Source organism: Anser brachyrhynchus, assembly GCF_964034855.1.
Source record: "Anser brachyrhynchus genome assembly, chromosome: 7".
In the NCBI taxonomy this organism is placed as follows: domain Eukaryota; kingdom Metazoa; phylum Chordata; class Aves; order Anseriformes; family Anatidae; genus Anser; species Anser brachyrhynchus.
In genome coordinates this window covers 5,462,348-5,481,571 of record NC_137701.1, presented here as the reverse complement: position 1 = coordinate 5,481,571, position 19,224 = coordinate 5,462,348, and the positions used below count along the sequence as shown (strand labels likewise).

The following is a 19,224-nucleotide window of genomic DNA, read 5'->3' as shown; positions in this document are numbered from 1 at the left end:
ATGGAAAGAAACTGAGTGTACAGTTACTACTTGGAAGTAATCACCAGTGGGGGATTCGTGAGACTGCAAGTCTTCTGAATAAATTAATTGTAGGGTGGGGTTGAGTGGATAAATAAAAAAAAAAGATAAATGAAGCAGAAAGCATATTACAAATAAGAAACTCAGAAAACATTTGCCAAAGCAAAGACTAATGGGCAAGATTAGGATGTACAGGAGTTTAAATGGTGTTCTGATAGAAAATGGCAATTTTTCACTCACACTATTTGCTTTCATTCAAGAAAGGTCACTCGTATGTATTATATAAGGACTTATTGCAAATATTTTGTGATGTGGGCAGTTAGTGGGTCCTGAATATTCCTCTCCCTTGGATGGAATCAAGGGAAGGCTTCTTTAAATCATCACTTCATTGTCTTCTCTCAGTAATCTATAAACGTTCATCACTGCTTTATGTTCTCACTCATCTTTCAACCTCTCCTCTGGCTCCCTTTTGGTCCTCCCTAAGTCCTGCAGCCTCAAATACATCACAAGTTGTTTTCAGGAGCCACTTCCTATCAGTTAATCCTGCTGATATGGGTGTTGCCGTTAACTGATTTACTCCCCATTCTACAGGCTACTGAGACATACAGCTCTTCTCCTAAAACGTTCAATGTCTTGGTGGCACCCTTCAAAAGCCCTAAGCTGTATTATCCCCATCTCATCACTTACTTTCTTTTTCATTTGCAGTCACTTTATGAATAGTCTACTCCACATTTTACCTTCTCAGTTTGAGCCATCATATCTATAACGTTGATGCCAAGACTGCCATTTAGTTTTATATTTCTATTCATCTGTCTCTTCTTGGATTTCCTACTACTGCAAAAGAATTCCTTCATTTCAAAATGAAAGTTCTCTTACAAATCCCCTCCAAAGCAAAAAGGCAATTATATTATTCTTCCTATCCATCAGGACTGCAACAACCTTCTCCTCTTTGCTGTAATTAAAATACTGATGCTGAAGTATTATTCTTCCTGTGGTCACATTAGTTTCCCTCAGATTCCAGAGGAAAAGCAATCTTCATGCTGGGATTTATAGGGCTATTTCACATGGCCATACACAGGAAAATTAATTCTAAATAAACTAGAATGAATTTAAGTTGCTTCAGAAGTCAATAAAACTAAACTGAATGAAGATCTCTTTAATTAGTACAGAATTTACAAGCAGGGTTAGTGAAGGTCTAGCTAATCCACTTTAACTTACTCAGTTGCTTAAGAGTATAGACCACTATAGCTTCTACTGAGTCCTATGCAAGGTTCCTGTCTTCCTTTCCTCTTAAATTTTTACTCCTCTTGTGCCTGTTCTAAGTATTTCTCTTAATGCTCTCAATACTGCTTCTCAGATCTTTCTGCTTACTATTGAGTTTCTCAACATATTCCATATACTTGATTTTTTTTTTTCCTTTTGATGTTTTTAACTAATTATTTTTCAAATGCCTACTAAAGTAAGAGAATGAATGTCTGCTGGGCTGACCAGGCGAAAAGCCTGTGCCTGTAACACTGACTTGCAGCCTGAGCCTTGAGATAGATGCAACATGCTTCACTGTAATCCCAACTGTTAAATTGTCTATGCAGTTGCCAAGCAAAAGATAAAGGTACCACAACAACATTTCCACCTTTTCTTGCAGAGGCAGCTGGAGATTTATTAGTAAATTACTTATAGAAAGCTAAAAGCTTACACGGATATACAAGAAAGTGTCTGCTATTACTCTAACAGCACCTTAAAGCCCATTTCTTACAATATGCTTTCATCTTTCGTTCTTCCCACCAGGGAAGGTATTTCCCCGTCCTCCTACATCTCAACTGCATTCCCATGTTTCATCTTATCTCTATCAGTTTGAAACTCCTACAGCCTAGAACTTTTATTTGCAAAATGGCATATAAATGTCACCTTTTGTTTATGGTGCTAAGTGCATAAGCAATGGTGTGAAAGTGTAGCAGATGAATGAACACTGCTTTCATTTCACAGAAAAGGCATAATGCCTTCTGAAATATATCAGGAAAAATTCAATTAATAGAATCTCTAGGCAGCTAGACATTTTAAACATACACCACAGAGATCAAAACAGCTAAGCCCTTAAACCCAAACAGATTTCAGTGGTTTGACTTCTAATAGATCCTAAAAGGGTTTTAATTACTTTCTTTCCTAAGCAAGTCCTAAGCTTTTACTTTACATGTCTTTACAGTCTATTTGTGCTTAGTAAGTCCCTGTAAACACAGGAAATGTATGTAAAGTACATAATCTTTGTTAGCATAAGACTACCTGTATCTTTACCTTTGAAGAAGAAAACAAGGTGTCTTTATTAGAATAATTTTATATGCAAAAGAACTACTGTTAGTTTAAAAAAATAAATCTTTGCTTCAAGTAGTTTCCCTGTAGAACAAACTGTTCATTAGCCTCAGGAGTTTACTAAATTATTATAGCTTTAATACTTGAACTATCTAAGTTTACTACGTTTTCCTTCAGCAGAGGAAGAAATTGGACACTATAAAAATCTAATCACTAGCAAAGCATGTATCATATTTAGCTGTGATGACATTATTATATTTATTCTCTTTTCAAAACGGATTCCTCATTTTTTTGCTGTGATTTCTTAGCTTTATCATTACATAATTGGAAATTCTTTTATTGAGGAAGTAATGGCCAATACTCCTTACTACTAATTCTTTGAAGTGAAACTAAGACTGAACTTAAAAGCCCCATATCTGGTGCTATTTAAACTATTTAAGCACCAGATAAGGTTCTCTATTCTGAACAAATGTGTTCAACAGGGCCATATTTTACAGACCAGCCGCATTCTTCTATTTGAGGACATAAAGATAAGGACATTTGCAATCATCCTTCAGTTCTTTACCTCTGAATGATATAAAAACTTAGAAACTCTGGAGGACAGAAATGCAGGATAGGTAATAGGTTTGAAGCAATCTTCGTAAACATCGTTGGTAAGCAGGAGGTGGGAATTAGACATATAGAAAGCATTAAGGGAATCCAGAAGTCAGACAGTAATACATTCAGTGTGGATACCCTGTTGGTACCAGTATTGTCTTCAAGGGAAACATGAATGATTTCATAAGAAGGTTCATTGTAATCTGACTTTTCTTGAGGCATACCACCCTCCTTATGTAGCTCAGGGCCATAAAATTTTCTATTGTACATCTCAGAGTTGACATAGGTTGTAGGATCAAACATCAGAAAACGCAAGGTACATGTTGCTATTAAAAAAAAAAAAGTGATCTTGTGCACAATCTGTACGCAACTACAATTGATCTACATTACTAATCCACTTAAAAAGCTAGGATTTCTCATGAACATTGTGGATCATGTAGTTTGTCTCCACACTGAGTTCCAAATGTAAAATGGTTAGCACATTTGCACTGGGATCTTCTGACTTTATCTGCTTATACCTGTAGCAAAGACTTAGTTCCTCACATGTACTTCCATTTTTAAAGCATCATATCCTGATAGTTTTTGTGTCAGTCTAGCCTGTTTTAAGAATCTCGATGATCAATGTCATAATCTCGATGTCATAATTCAGAGACAAGTTTTTATTAATTTAATAGAAAATACTTTCAATATATGGTCATTTCCAGTTCCTTTTCAAAACTCTTACACTATTGCTATCGCTTTCAGTCAACTGTATCTCATCCCATTTACATGAGCAGTGAAACTTGAAACATATTAACATATGATAATCTGTTAAAATCTACTTACCTATTGCTGTTTCTGGCATTGCAAAAAGAGTCTTTTCTGTAGCAACTCGGAAATGTCCATGGACTGAAAGGCCAACTCCCTACGTATGGAGCACAAACAAAGGAAATGGTTATAAAATTACCAGTGAAAATAATTATAACCGTAATCCTATGCAACACACTTCCTGTTTTGCTCTACAATTAAATAATGTTACATTTACCATGCACATCTCAACAAAATATTAAATGGCCTTTTATGGTTCAAAGACCTATAAAGCATTTTTTACCTTCATGATTTGACTGAAATAGCTTTCCATGCTTTAAGAGATTGCTGACTCATACAGAGATTAACTACAAATAGCCCATGAGTGACAGCAACAACAGAAACGAGCCCATTTTTTTCCATTAGACTACTAAGCAAGTTGATATTCTTTTGCTAATGTTATATTATCTATAACATTTGCATATACTTCAACAAACTATCATCAACAACAACAGAAAAGGCCAATACTTTTGGAATATATATGAATTGCATGAAGTTGTAATTATGCTTCTAAAAGAAATACTAGCTAATTATTATTATGTGATAATTACCAACTTTATCAATACAGAAGTATTTTAAGCAGGAAAAGCCTCCAGCATTATTCATTAAAATTCAAAGTCTGTGGTTAGAATCTCAGTCTTCCTTAACCCGGGGACTGTAGTTCTCCAAGTCAGAAATAAGATCCACACTGCGAAGTACCTAGCCTTCTTCTCTAGCAGACTTTTCTGATGAGGTATTTTTTTCAAACCTGTAAAGCTCCTGGCTTTGCCTATCATATTTTCTGATTTGGGCACTGAGCAGCAGCAAGGCCCAAGAAAAAGATGCATTTTCCTTTCACCAAAAAAAATATATATATATCAAAAAAGTGTTCAATAGGCAAACTGACATATTTAAAGAGAAATGGTTATCTGACAAAATTACTACTTTTAGGTCACTTCCATCAGTAATATTGAGATTACTCGGCACAACCACAACAAATGGGTAAAGGATCCTCACTTCTCAAAGCTTAACTACATAATAAATACCAATACAAATCTGTAGATCCTAGCTGAAGATAAGTACCCTCTATTGAATATTTCACAAGTGTCATTATACATATATTTTCTCTCACTTTGTTTCAGCTTACTTCCTTTCCTCACTATCCTCCTATCCAACCAATTTTTATATTAAAACTAGTATCACTGCTTAAAAGAAGTCAAAGTATAATCAAGATGTAATCAATTTTTAAGTAACAATTCTACTTGTTTAGATATTAGAAAAATGGTAACTAAGGTTATTAGTCTTCACAAACATCTTCACAATATTTCAGGCTTCCCAACAAAAACAGTGGGATTAGTTGAGTGATACCTGCTTGGACCAGCATTGCATGTTCGATAGGCTTTTAAGAAGACAGTAGAACATCTTTTCATTTCACTTATCTACAGGGATCTTTGGGTGAGTTTTACATTAAAATTTTACAAAGTTATCTCAAGCTAATAAAAATTACATCCATTTCTTCGCACCATTCTTATGCATTCTTTCCTGGCCCCTTGTACATTTCTGCCAAGCAAGAAATTAATTGTCACCACTTATTCCATTAGGGTGATGCATGATTAAATATGAAAACATCTTAAAGGTGTTTTTTCTGTAAAATGAGTATCTGCGATTCTCAGTTTTTAATATAAATTTATGAAGCTTTTAAGATTCCATTCTAATTTCCTGAGAAATGGACACTTAACATTTCTGGCTATTGTATTTGATTTTATATGCAGAGCCTAAGCCAAATCTATATACACAGGGAACTGCTGTTTCACGGAGGCAAATGGATTTTGAGCAAAACCTGAATCTTATTTGCATAGGGTACAATTACATCTCATCCCTTATCTGTCCCTCAGCTCTTTCACTTGACTGGTTGTAGATCTGTCTCATCTGAGCAGCAGCAAAGGCAGCAGCCCTGTATGTAAAGCTTCATTTATTCATTAAAAATCTCTAGAATTCTTAAAGGAACCAGAAATGTGACTTCATCACTTTCAACATTTTATTGTATCACACCAGCATATTTTCATTGCATTGAGCAAAGCCTTTCTTATAGCAAGAGAAAGCACAATACTTGTGCCATTTTTATGCATGTTCAGCAGTAATGACTTTTTTATAAAATTGAAATAAAGCAAGTCCATTTTGCTTTTTCTAATTCTGAACTGTTTTTGTTGTTGTTGTTTTCTAACTCTGTATCTAAGAATACAAATACCGTTTATCATAAAACATTTTCCTGGCTTATTTCCTAGGTAATCAGTAGTTTGTATGAGAAAAAAGATTCAAATTTTCAACTTGAGTACTAAGTAATAAAGAATGGAGTGTGAACTCCACGAAGGCTGCTTCTCTTTCAAGTTTGTTCTTTTTATAGTGATAAAAATAACTGTAGAGTTTTCCTCATAGAAAGTTGAAAGAAGTAATTTTCTTTTGAAAGAATTTGAAAGAATCAGATTTCACTTTCTCAAGTGCCTTAGCCATAATCGGATTTGTTTTCTAGATAGCCTTCAAGTTTTATGGTAACGATAAGAGCTTAATTTAGATACATATTTAAAAGACTAAAATTGTATTTTCTTCTTAGTCATTGTAAAGAAAATGGCACAAATACATCCTTATTTATTTGAAGATTGTTTTGAAATGATCCCACATTAAGATAAAACTAGGAGAGAAAAATGAGTTAACACTCTGAGGGTACAAACTCCAGTAATTTATTAAACTGCCGATCATATGATTTCATGTGTTTATTTGCAGCTTCCCAAATGGTTATTTTAATAACTTCCACTGTATGTGATTAACCTTCTCCATCTAATCCAGAGAAGTGTATTAGTTTAAAAGTATCCTGTGTAAAGAACAAACTCTTCCAATCAGAAGTCTAAATGCATTCCTCCTCCATTTCTTGATATATATATTTTTTAATTTTAAACCAGAACCTTACACAGGTAGAGTCCCGTCTAGGAGGCCCTTCCCACTACTGAAATATCTGCAGTCAGGCTGTGTTCACTTCACCTTAAATGGCCCCAGCATTTACACATACTAGCCTAAATGCTATTATGTCTTTATTAAAATGTGCTATACCCTGCACTGTGAGAGACCTCCCTTTCATGATCTTCAAATACGTACTAAAGCTAACTTCTTGCTTCAGACTTTTCCAAGATACATTTGGCCACTACAGCAAAAGACAATATAAAAAGTTTTTATAAGTACATAAACAAGAAAAGAAGGACAAAGGTGAATATCCATCCCTTCTGAAGTGTGGGGGGAAATATATTGACAAGAGATGAGGAAAAGTCTGAGGTATTTAATGCCTTCTTTGCCTCAGTCTTTATTGGTAAAACTAACTCACCTCAGAGTACCTAGCCCGCTGAGCTAGAAGACAGAGGCAGGGAGCAGAATGAAGCCCTTATAATCCAGGGGAAATGGTTAGCAACCTACTACACCACTTGAACACCCGCAGACCTATGGGGCCGGTAGGATCCACCCAAGGGTGCTGAAGGAGCTGGTGGAAGTGCTTGCCATGCTGCTTTCAATAATTTACCAGCAGTCTTGGCTAACCAGGGAGGTCCCAGCTGACTGGAGGTTCACAAACGTGACACCCACCTACAAGAAGGGCAAGAAGGAGGATCTGGGGAACTACGGGCCTGTCAGTCTGACTTTTGTGCTAATGAAGGTCATAAAGCGGACTATCCTGGCACGTACAGGACAACCAGGTGATCAGACCCGGTCAGCACGGGTTTAAGAAAGGCAGGCCCTGCCCAGGCCTTGGAAGTGGTGGTCCCTCTATACTTGGCACCAATGAGTCCACACCTCAAGTACTGTGTCCAGTTTTGGGCCCCTCACCACAAGAAGTCCACTGAGTTGCTCGAGCATGTGGCGGCGGAGAGCAATGAAGCTGGTGAAGGGAGTAGAAAATGACACATGAGGAGCAGCTGAGGGAACTGAGGCTGTTTAGTCTGGAGAAGAGGAGGCAGGGGCCTCATCAGTCTATACACCTGCCTGAAAGGAGGCTGCAGCGAGGTGGGTGTCAGTTCCCTTTATCAGGTGACAAGTGATAGGACAAGAGGAAATGGCCTCAAGTTGCACCAGGGGAAGTTTAGACTGGACATCAGGAAGAATTTCTTCATGAAAAGGGTGGTTAGGCACTGGAACAGGATGCCTAGGGAGGCAGTGGAGTTGCCACCCTGTCTATTTAAGAGATGTGTGGATGTGGCGCTTAGGGACATAGTTTAGTGGTGGAATAGGTAGTGTTGGGTGGATGGTTTGACTTAATGATCTTAGAGGTCTTTTCCAACCTAAATGATTCTATTATTCTATTTCTCTGGTGAATCAGGATTGGTTTTTAATCCAGATCATTTATCTTAATAATGGCAAGAACCTTTTTTTTGTCCGCTGGCAACTGCATGTTTTAAGTTTGTAAAAGATACATAAAAAACTGAGACCAAAAGTTACGGTGCTTAGTAACAACCGACAAGTTTAAACAATCTTTCTGTAAGGTTTTTTATATCAGTTAATCAAAAACATATACAATAGCAGAAATGGTGGTCTGAAAATGCATTACTGCAGATAGTTTGGCGATAATGGTGTTTGATTGCAAATTATAAATTTACCACTGCATAGGTATTAAAATACTAATCTTAATAAACGTAGCGTGCTACAACTTTACTATTACAGCACACCTTGTGAAGGTATGAAATACTGTTTGCAGATCTCTTAGTTCTGTTCAAATCAATCAACAAGCTTCTGAAAATGGGAGTATCTCAATTTTACTTCCCATACACGATTTCAAACTCAGTGCAGTATTTCAAATGTCATTATGTGAGTGTGTATAGAAAACTTATCATTATTTCCATATTTTTCATGATGAATACAGAACCTTATTAAAGTACTTTTCTGATGAAAAACAAAGTATAGATTACTGATATAAATTGAGCAATGGAATACAGCTACTATAAATCTCAAAAGTATGCGGTATTATCGTAAATTGAAAATGACCCACATTAGTCATTCAGAGAACTCAACATATCTAAGAAAGTTAATAGAAATTGAGGGCCACCACAACAGAAAACCACACAGTGCAAAATAAATATACCCTTCTTGAACGACATACAACAACAAAATGATGCTCATATTCACCTGCAGCATTAAGCACTGGAGTTACTAACTGAATAAACATCTGTTCACATACAGAGAAGTAGATCTATCTCATAGCAAAACCATAAACCGTATTTGACTATTTACTAAATAACCTAACTGCAAAGGAGTCATCGCCTAGAAAAGCTTAAGAGATGGAATAAAAGAAATACAAACAGAAAAGGAGCTCATCTTCAGTAGGCTGATAAAGATTTTTTAGCTGTACAAGCAAATAATTTCATTACAATACTACTATCAATACCATCTGCAGTGAAAGTCCTGTTGGTAATAGTTCAAATGCAATGATAAGACATTTTAAACTAAATGAGAATGCAGTTTCTGGTAGGGCCAGAACCACAAAAGAAATGCGGCAATCAACAAGGCAAACTGGGCATAATATAACAAAGGGCAAGTATATCTGAACACAGATGTGTAAAAAAGACAACGTGCAGCGATTTTTGTCTGCTGATACGTTCACAAAAGCATTAGTTGGCAAAGTAAACAAGTGAAATTGATTGAGGGAGCACCAGAGGCGTATAGCTATGTTAGATCAAAAATCATTGATATAAGAGCATTATCCCCTGCATCCAGACGCAGCAAATCTTAAACTAAATCAAAATTAATCTTTGTTCATCATTAATGTCATGGACCACTCCAAAGAGTATAATCTGTTTTTATCAGTAAATATTAGCAGGCAAGATGATTTATTGAACCAGAGCAATATTTTACAACAGATCTGGACTAAGAATATCACATTCTTTAGTTGATGACATATAAATCAACCTTATACAAATATCCTAAAAAATCATTAAAAACAGTGCTTTTGGTGGTCTTTTCAATCATTTTGTGTGTTGTTTTAAAATATAAAATATTAATTTAATATACAATTTAAATATGAAATATTAATTTCCACATACCGATTATGTGCTAGAGCATCCCATTCCAAATTTCTACAGGCATACAAAAGAACGACCGTCTGGATAATATTACCTGTAATAATATCTGATGTTTCAGTTCAGAAACACTTTCAGAAGTGTTTTCCTTAAAGCTTAATGCCAAAACTGTAAGAAAGTTTGTGCTATGAATGACAACCAATATTTGGTGAATACTCTGATGCTTCATGGCACAAACCAATGGCAGAATTCATTCCAGTTGTGTGTTTCCTAAAGTTTACTTCTATCTTCACCACAAATTCAAACATCATACTAAAAACTTCCCCTTAATTCATTAATATCTTGTGTGATGACCTAGAAGTGTAACTTGTTCTCCTGACTGATTATTTAAACAAATTTGCTCAACTACATTAATAGTAATCATTTAGGTCAATTTCTTCTAACAGTGGAACTTGAAAAAAATCAGAGGCCACACCAGCACCGCTACAATGACTGTCTTTTATAAACAAAATTTAGATTCAATTTTGAAAATCCCTGTTTTGATTTTGCTACTACCAGCCAAAATTCATGCAGAAGCAGTAGTGGCAGTCAAACGCATGCCTTCACAGTAAGGAGGTAGACCTTCTTGCTTTTTCACTATTCTATCTTACTGTGACTTATTTATTAACTATATTGTTTTTTTTTAATTATTGTTTCTAAAATTCTTGAAGACAAGCATTGTTCCTCTGCAACACCTAAAAATGTAGCTACTGCAAGAAATACAAAGACTTGGACTAGCCACATCCTAACATCTGCAGGGAAGGCAGGAAAGAGACGGGACCCATTTCAGAAAGATGCATCAACACACAACTAAGCTTTTAGGTTTTCTTTTAAAACTGAAGAAAACACTTTTTGTTCTTAAAGATGGGCACATGCAACATTTTTTTTTAAACAGGAGCATAGTTATTTGGGGTGACACGTGCAAACTAAGGGAATTTTGTCATGATGTTCCATTTCTTAGGAAAAAAATGCTTAAATAATAGAATAAAGCAGACATTAAAACTAACTCAAGGAGAAAATAAGCATTCACAGTCTTCTGGGAAATGAGAAAAATTAACAGGGGATGGAGAAGCAGGCAAAGATAATTCTCTTCAGAACTTTTGTCCTTGATCTATAATAAAGGGAAGGAAAGGGAAATGAGATGAGAAAATTCTCAATATGAGACTCTAGATGAAGGCCCAGAACTAAAGAAAAATAGTAGAACTTCTAGCAAGAAAGACTGTGGTGTTAAATGGTAAGAATGAATCCATACAGAAGCACGCAAAATATCTGCGATGACACTAAACAGTGCAAGGGTGCAAAAGGTTTCCATGAAGCCATAAAGAAAACCTCCTATAAACATACACAGGTTTCACAAATAAACAAATAAAAATAAAAAATACAGAAAGCACAACATAGAACCTCAAATTTAGTCAGAGTAGACAAGTGATGTCTACTCTATGATGTGATCTCTACCTCATTACACTGCACAGAAATGCAAAAAACATTTGTTCTGTGATTCAAAAATATTAAGTGCAGTCCAATTGCATAATGCCAACATGTATGTTCAGGAAGTCTGCCTTTCTTTCTACGTGTAAAATAGTGGTATCCGCTCCTTTTCATGTTGTACATTAAAGAAGTCACTCACTGTAGATTTGGAAGAGGGACTGGAGCTTTACTCTCTGTACCACTATTGTTTTCAAACCCGTAGTTTAAAATACTTGGTTTCAAGACAGTGCTTTATGATTGGCCCTTTAGGGAATAGCATCACGTGCAAATCGTTGAACATTCAGTAGTTATTTTTTTTATTGATGTCAAAAACTGCTGATATTATAGTCCAATTAGCTACAGAATGAAGTGTGCCATTTGTCCCTGGGATCAAGCGCAGGAGCTTAGCAGGCAGACCCACAAGCCAGATGGTCAATATAGCGTAGTATCAGCCAAGAGTGCATCCTGTTTTAGTATTGCTTCAGCATTGTTTTCAACATCCTATATTACAAAAGCTAAGAGGTACACAAGTCAATCTCACAAAGGTTTGTTTCAAAGTACAACAGATAACTACTTCCAAAATCTCTATTCTATTTTACAATAAAAGCTTCCTTCAGCTTTGAAGCATAGACAACAAATGGACAAGAAGTTTCTGTATGGTACACAAGTAAGAGTTTCTAGGGGAGCCAGAGAGAGAAAAGGAGAGAAAGAGAGAATAGGAAAGCAGCTTATCCAGGTTTAGTATGTCAATATTCTAGGCAGATTCTAGGGCATAAATTAAAACAAAACTGACTGCAGATATTTTAATAGTGTGAAGGGCTCTAGCTTTTCAGAATGTTGTAAGGTAAAGTTTCACCAAGACGCCAGGCTTGAGTTGAAATAAAACACTGCAAACTCACTCCAAAAAGTTATTTGTTCAAAGTTTTGAAAAGCTTTTATTGCTTAAAGCAAACTAAAAGCCTAAAAGAGAAGTATTCCACTTTTTCTGGAAGAGCATTAAAATGTTATTGTTCTCCCACATCAAACTCTTCTTAAGTCCTCACGAAGACAAGTGGACTCTATTTGGTGCAACAGTGAATAATTATGGAGCAAAGATGCAAACCTCACCTAAGCAAATTTCTGCCTTAAAGACCTACGTGTCAGGTCCTAAGACCTCCCTTAAAAAGTAAATCAGATTCCTCTAATATAAGCAACTAGAATCTTTTGCTGAAAATCAAGTGGCACTGATACACACATACAAAGTTAAATATGAGCACTAAGCTCACACTTTCTACTACAATATAAAAGGCTACGGTAATTTTGAATCTGTAGTCCGGAAGGGAAGAATGGTCCGATATGTAACAGTAGTTGAAGTTTTTCCAAACTGCAGAGTAGGTTCAGGGATTTGCTTCCATCTGATTCCCTGGAACCTCTAATTAGCCCTGTAGCTTACATTAAATTGACGTTATCACTCCGTAAGCAACGTTATGAAAAAAAATCATATTCTGAGCTGCAAAGTTTATGATGCTAAGAAAACATAGCCTAGATGATATCACTATCAAATGAAGAGCACAGTTACCTGGAAGTATTTTAAGATATCAGCAATTTGCAGTCAAACTGAGACGGCACCTCTACTGAGGTCATACAGAAGCCGATCATTAATAAAGTTTTATTTGATATTTTTCATTAGCTGCTTGGATGAGGAAATAACAAGGGGTTTTTTTGTTTGTTGCTTTTTGCTGTGTTTATATATATATATATATATGTACAGATATAATTTCCAAATTGCATTTTGGGAAGGTATTAATACTTTGAAGGGCAGGATCAGAATTCAAAACCATCTCACTTCAGAGAAATAGTGGAACAAGAACAGACAGATATTAATGAAATGAAATCAACTACATTTACAAAAGTAAAATCAAATGTAAGGTTGCAAGCATGCTTTTTATAGAACAAATGCCTTAAAGTTTTCCAGACCTGAAATCAACTAGGATCTTAATAGAAACAATAAAGAAATGCATAAGAATTTACTTCAGACACTATGCTACAGCAGGCACCAAAGGGTGGAATTGTACTCACTTAGCCTAGATTTAACACATCTGGGAAGCCTAACCAGCTTGATGTGGTGGAGCTATAAAAGGCAATGCCAGGTGATACAACACTCAGGTTTATTCAAAGAGGAAGTAAGTGCTTGGTTTTTTTTAAAATAGTCTTTCAGGAAAAGTGTAACTTGGTAAGATTGATGCTGACACACAAGTTCTGTTCAAGGAAGAACTAAATACTGGTAAAAGGTAAGTGACAAGGAAATATACCATGACAGAAGTTTATATTCCGCAAGCAGAAAGAGGTAAGAATAATGGCTTTAAGAGTATGTAGATGTGGTGGCTTCCTAGCATCTGATGTTTTGGGAGGCTTTGGTTTGTGTGAGCTACTTATGATAGAATATTTCTATCATATATAGGGGATAATTATTCTGCTCTACTTAGTGCTAATGAATTCCCCAGCTGAAACACGGTCTGGTTTTTGGTAACGAACTGTAAAGTACACAAATTGGAGAGATTCCAGAGGACTGCAAGAAGACAAAGGGAATTAATCTATAGTAAAGACTAAAGAACTAGTCTTTTCCCAGTTAAAGTGAGATGGCTGGGAGAAAGTAAAGTATCTTAAAATGTTCTTAGAGAGCTGTGATTAAGGAATACATTGACTATATACACTGAAGTCTTAAATTAGACACTAGGGAAATCATGAAAGAATAATTAAGTAGTAGGGTAGGATGTCTAGAAAAACTAAATTCCTGATGTTAGAAAGTTCTGAATGCATTAGGTGGAAATCTCCTAAGCCCTCATCACTCTATATTTAACACTACTTCAAAGCGCAAAAGAATAATCTCAAGGATCCTCTCAGCTCTGTACTTCTGTTATCTAAATCTCAATGTATGTGTCATTACTACCTGAGTGACTAAGGGAGGATCAAACAGTACTTTAAACTCTCTAATAGACACCTTGAAAATACTTTACCTAAGTACCTTAGATATAGACTCTCACTTTCAAAGCCCTTGCTTAAAAAAACTGTGCTGATGTGTGTGTTGACAAAACTAATGGAAAGCCACTTGTGAATCCAAAGAGCCAATCAATGAGTCTTCTCATAATTGCAATAAATACACCTGAGGTCTTCTCCTACTGAGGAAAGAACAAAGCAGTCAGCGCTTCATACTGCTACTGCTGTCACCAACTAGGCCTAAAAGCTGAGGGAGCATGGCTGTGGAAACAAGGTTGGGTCACCTCTGTCTCTCAAAGTTGCAAACTATATTCAAATTCCAACTTCCTATTCCTCTCTCTAAACATAAAGATTAGAAAATGGGATCGTCAGAATAACTCCAAGAATGGGGCTGTAAGAAAGGGTTTATGAGAGCTGGTGATGCTGTCAAACTCCACCATTTCTACATTGAAAGTGTCATGGGTTACCTTATTAAGCTTAAGTCTACTTGCCCAACAAGAGATGGAGGGAGATGTTTTTTCAACCCAAAACTGAAAGCATTAATTGTTAAAGCAAGAAGTATAACATAATCATGTAACCCTTAAATCTGTAAGCTTAGCAAATATACTGTGTAACGGGTCAGACTAAAGGTTTAAACACTGAATTTAACTGTTCAAAAAACAAAAATGCCCATGTTTGAGCAACAGACTTTACTTGCTAATGCTAAAAATATTAAAAATTAAAACTAAAATTTTAGGACCTATTTGGGCCTTATAAACAATTAAGCAGCTAAGTATTCAATAATATTGAGTGACAGGTCTGTAACAGCAGCAAATTGCTTTTCACAAAGCATACAATTCAGCTGTGAAACTGCCACAGGCCCTTCTGGAGACAAAGGCTAATTAACATCAAAAATACTAGATGAACACTGAGGTAACAGTCATTACTGGTGATTATTAACTCTGTGGTTCTGAAATAAAGCCTAGCTCAGGTAGTTTCTAATCATGTATGTGCTAGAATATGTTATTAAGGAAGACAGTACTTTGTATATGACTCCTCAGATTCCTCCTGAAGCTAATGGCCATGTTCTTTGGCTCCTGAAAATGATGTGGCTTTGACAACACGCCACTGAATTTTTAAGTATGGTTTAGATAAAATTAGCCCAATGAGTTCTAAGGGTGAAGCACTTATAATACAATGACTACTAAAGTGACATAACTCAGTTCTATACAGACAAAACAATGCTGATTTCATTATTAACACCACAACTACTTGCTCAACTTCCTTAAATGAATGCTTGCTTTCTAAAGAAATCTTGCAAGACGATGTATATTCTTTCAACAGTATGCTTAGTATGAATTTTAAGCTCTTTGCATTCATTAGTAACATTGTTCTAAAGTCAATCTTATTAAAGACCGATATACTTAAAGACTTTTCTTAGGTATACTTTGGATGCAAATAACATATAAAATAGTTGATATCCAGGAAACTAAAGCTTTCATTCATTAACACAAGGCCACGTTCACTAACTTCCTAGATCTATGCCCCATAGTTTTTATTTGCTATCAAATATTCCCCTTAAATTCTAAGTCCAGCCATCTCAAAGCTACCACTCAAAATCACTATAATACGTTTCATCTTTCTGAGGGTTAGTCTGTGAGAAAGAGTGTCCAACACTAATTTATTTTGTGACAAAACCCTGTTCAAAAACATGGATTTTGACTGAGCTTATAAAGCAGGGTTGGTTGTTTTTTTTTTAACAAAAAAAGTTTTTGTTAAATATTCTACACTTTTTGTCTAGTGTCCAGGTATTTAATTTTCAACAAAATAAAAATCTATGGTCAGAAGTCAACTATAATAATTTGAATACTGGTTTGTTTTTTTTTTTTAGCAACATGAGAGTATATGCCTGTGTCCCTTTCAATAGGACACACCCTTTAACAGCAAATCATAGAATCATAGAATATCCCGAGTTGGAAGGGACCCATAAGGATCATCAAGTCCAACTCCTGGCACCGCACAGGTCTGCCCAAAAGTTTAGACCATGTGGCTAAGTGCACAGTCCAAGTGCTTCTTAAATTCAGACAGGCTTGGCGCAGTGACTACTTCCCTGGGGAGCCTGTTCCAGTGTGCGACCACCCTCTTGGTGAAGAACCTCTTCCTGATGTCCAGCCTAAACTCGCCCTGCCTCAGCTTAACACTGTTCCCACGAGTCCTATTACTGGTGATTACAGAAAATAGGTCAGTGCCTGCCTCTCCACTTCCCCTCGTGAGGAAGCTGTAGACTGTGATGAGGTCTCCCCTCAGCCTCCTCTTCTCCAGGCTGAACAGGCCCAGTGCCCTCAGTCGCTCCTCATATGTAATCCCCTCTAGGCCCTTCACCATCTTCGTCTCCCTCCTCTGGACACTCTCCAACAGTTTTACATCCTCTTTGTACTGTTGTGCCCAGAACTGCACACAGTACTCCAGGTGAGGCCGCACCAGCACAGAGTAGAACAGGACAATCACTTCCCTCGACCGACATGTGGAATGTAAAATGCAGAATTTAAAAATTTATTTTGCTATTCTTTCTAGGAAAATACCATCATTTTTGCTTCATTAGATGTTCTCGTCACTCAAACCTACTGTCCTAAAGCTGAATAAGTACAAAAAGATTAAAAGACAGACATATGGAATTCCAATTTGTGATGAACTATAGAGTATATACAAAAAGGTGCAGAGAACAAGCTCCACAGCCCCATCTGTTGGCTAATTAAGCTCTCCAGAGTATCACCCACCAGACTCTAAAGAACAGTACTGAAGTGGAACCAGTTCACTTTTTGGAATACAATTCCAAGTTTATCACAAATCTAAGATAATTGTGAATCAATAGCAAATTTTATTACCTGAGTACATAATAACTGAGTTTCTAATACACTGCTGGATGTTTTAACCAATTTTAAATTAGAACAACATTGCACTCAATATGCATGGTGCTACAAAGGAGTACCTGCATTTCTGAGCATGGCTGAAATTGACATGGTTGCATTTTTATTCATAGATTAATGGTGTAGAGTGAAATTGAAGCGTTTAAGAGGGGTCTCATGATTTTTAAGCCCAAGCTTAAACCACTTGCTTTTAAAGCTAAAGACCTGAACATGGTTTGTTGTGTTTGTTTTTAATGACAGTTACTGTGGTTCATAAGTAACAAATGCTCCTAGCTCCCACTCACTTGCAGGGACTAAGCCAGATTTTGAGCATATGAAATTGACACAATAAGGTCATATTTAATCTAAAACATAGTTCCCTAGTGTTTGAGTGATTTAAAACAAATCATCTAATTACCACGAACAGAATAACTCCTTTGTATGAATGCAGTTCCAGTGAATAATTATAGTTGGATAGAGAACTTCCATGCAACAAGCAAAACAAGATAACAGGATGAACCATGACCAGGTTTGTTCTAGTGGTTTTAATCTAAAAATCTTACTGCAGTGCACCTATTTTAACCACAACAGAAAAGAGCTGCTGCAAGCTTTGTTTGGTTAAGGTCAGGACTGATGGGGGTTCCCAGTGCTGACAACAGTGATAGAAGGAAGCTAGCACACCTTTCCTGCTTGAACATTGGTCCATTTAGACAAATCAACGCTAATCTTGCAGAGGTAGCTGAAAGGAACGCAGCTCAAAACTATCACAGAGCACATACACAAAAATTGATAGGCATTGAGAAATACTGCTGCTGACCTCCTTTGTTAAACCATCAGTAGATACTTCTATGTACTGCAAGGAGAAAAAAAGTGTGTTGATAAAAAAAAAACATGCATTCCTGTAGTAAGGGCATTAAAGGACGTCTCAGAGTAAACTGCAGCTCTACTAACACTGCAAAATAAATAGCATTCAAGGTTATATGAAAGTTTAAAAGCAGTCCATAAACTGAGACCAAACTGCTTCTTCCCCTACCTTAGATTGCGTACTTTTTCCTCCAAAATTGTATGTTTTTATCACACTGACATGAAAGACAACCACAACTTCAGTGTGGGATCTTGAGGTGGTACCACAAAGTTTTAAATATAACACACAAGAACTAAAATCCTGGTTTTCAGACCCAGCCAAAGAGTGGGCAACAGAACCCTGTATGCTTTAATAGAAACGAAGTGTGTATATTCACACTTTTGGAATGATACGCTTGTTCCATCTTTTTATTTTTTTTTTAATTTCAGGAAGCCCAATGCAAGAAAAGGCAAAATGCCTCTTGTGAAATAGTATTTTAGGCTATTATACCAAAATAATGTTTTAGAGAAGTGCAAGACAAAAGTACTTCATGCAAAGCTTTTGAGGTCTTCCATGCTCATGCCTCTACTTGTGTTAAACTTTGCCTAAAGCAAACACCTGATGAGATTATACCTTAAAACATTGAAAAGGAATGCAGTAGAACAGAAGCTGCAGTGTAGAAAAGTGTAAAACAAATTCAGAGGGAGAACAAAAATGCTTGAACAGTAGCTCTCGAAAAGAAAAAAAAACAAAAACAAAACAAACAAAAACAAACAAAAAAGAAACCCTGGAGGTGACATATCTGGACAAGTAGGCGAGATCTTCTCTTTCTATCTTTTCTCTCTTTTTCTATCTTCTCTTTCTGAGCAAGATAACATACATTTCTAGTCATCAGGTCCTGCAGTGAAGGGTCCCCTTAGCTGTTGAGTAGTTGCATAACATTTTAAGATCTACATCATGTTTCAAATGTATTTATTAAATAAAACTACATAAGCCTCTGTAGAACAGATGAAAGAAACTAACTTCCTTCTAGGAAGGAATATTCTCTTATATTCCAGCTGCATAAGTTAGGCAATAAATACCATCAACTTCATATCATAAGCAGACAGATGTTAAAAACAAAACCAAAAACTCCACTGGCTTAATGACATGGCAGCATACACATTGAAGCAGCTTTCCAGCATAACTATTGACACTCCATAACAGAGATCCTTTAAAT

The 19,224-nt window shown here is 36.2% G+C and overlaps 1 protein-coding gene across 2 annotated transcripts in view; it reads right to left on the bottom strand.

Annotated features, from left to right (window-relative positions):
* HIBCH (3-hydroxyisobutyryl-CoA hydrolase) overlaps positions 1 to 19,224 on the bottom strand; it is a 44,828-nt gene that overhangs the window by 18,687 nt on the left and 6,917 nt on the right. For both annotated transcript variants that reach the window (XM_080598846.1, XM_080598847.1), the window contains one exon: positions 3,745 to 3,823. In XM_080598846.1, the coding sequence (XP_080454972.1) occupies positions 3,745 to 3,823 (79 nt within the window). The remainder of the gene's footprint in view (positions 1 to 3,744; positions 3,824 to 19,224) is intronic.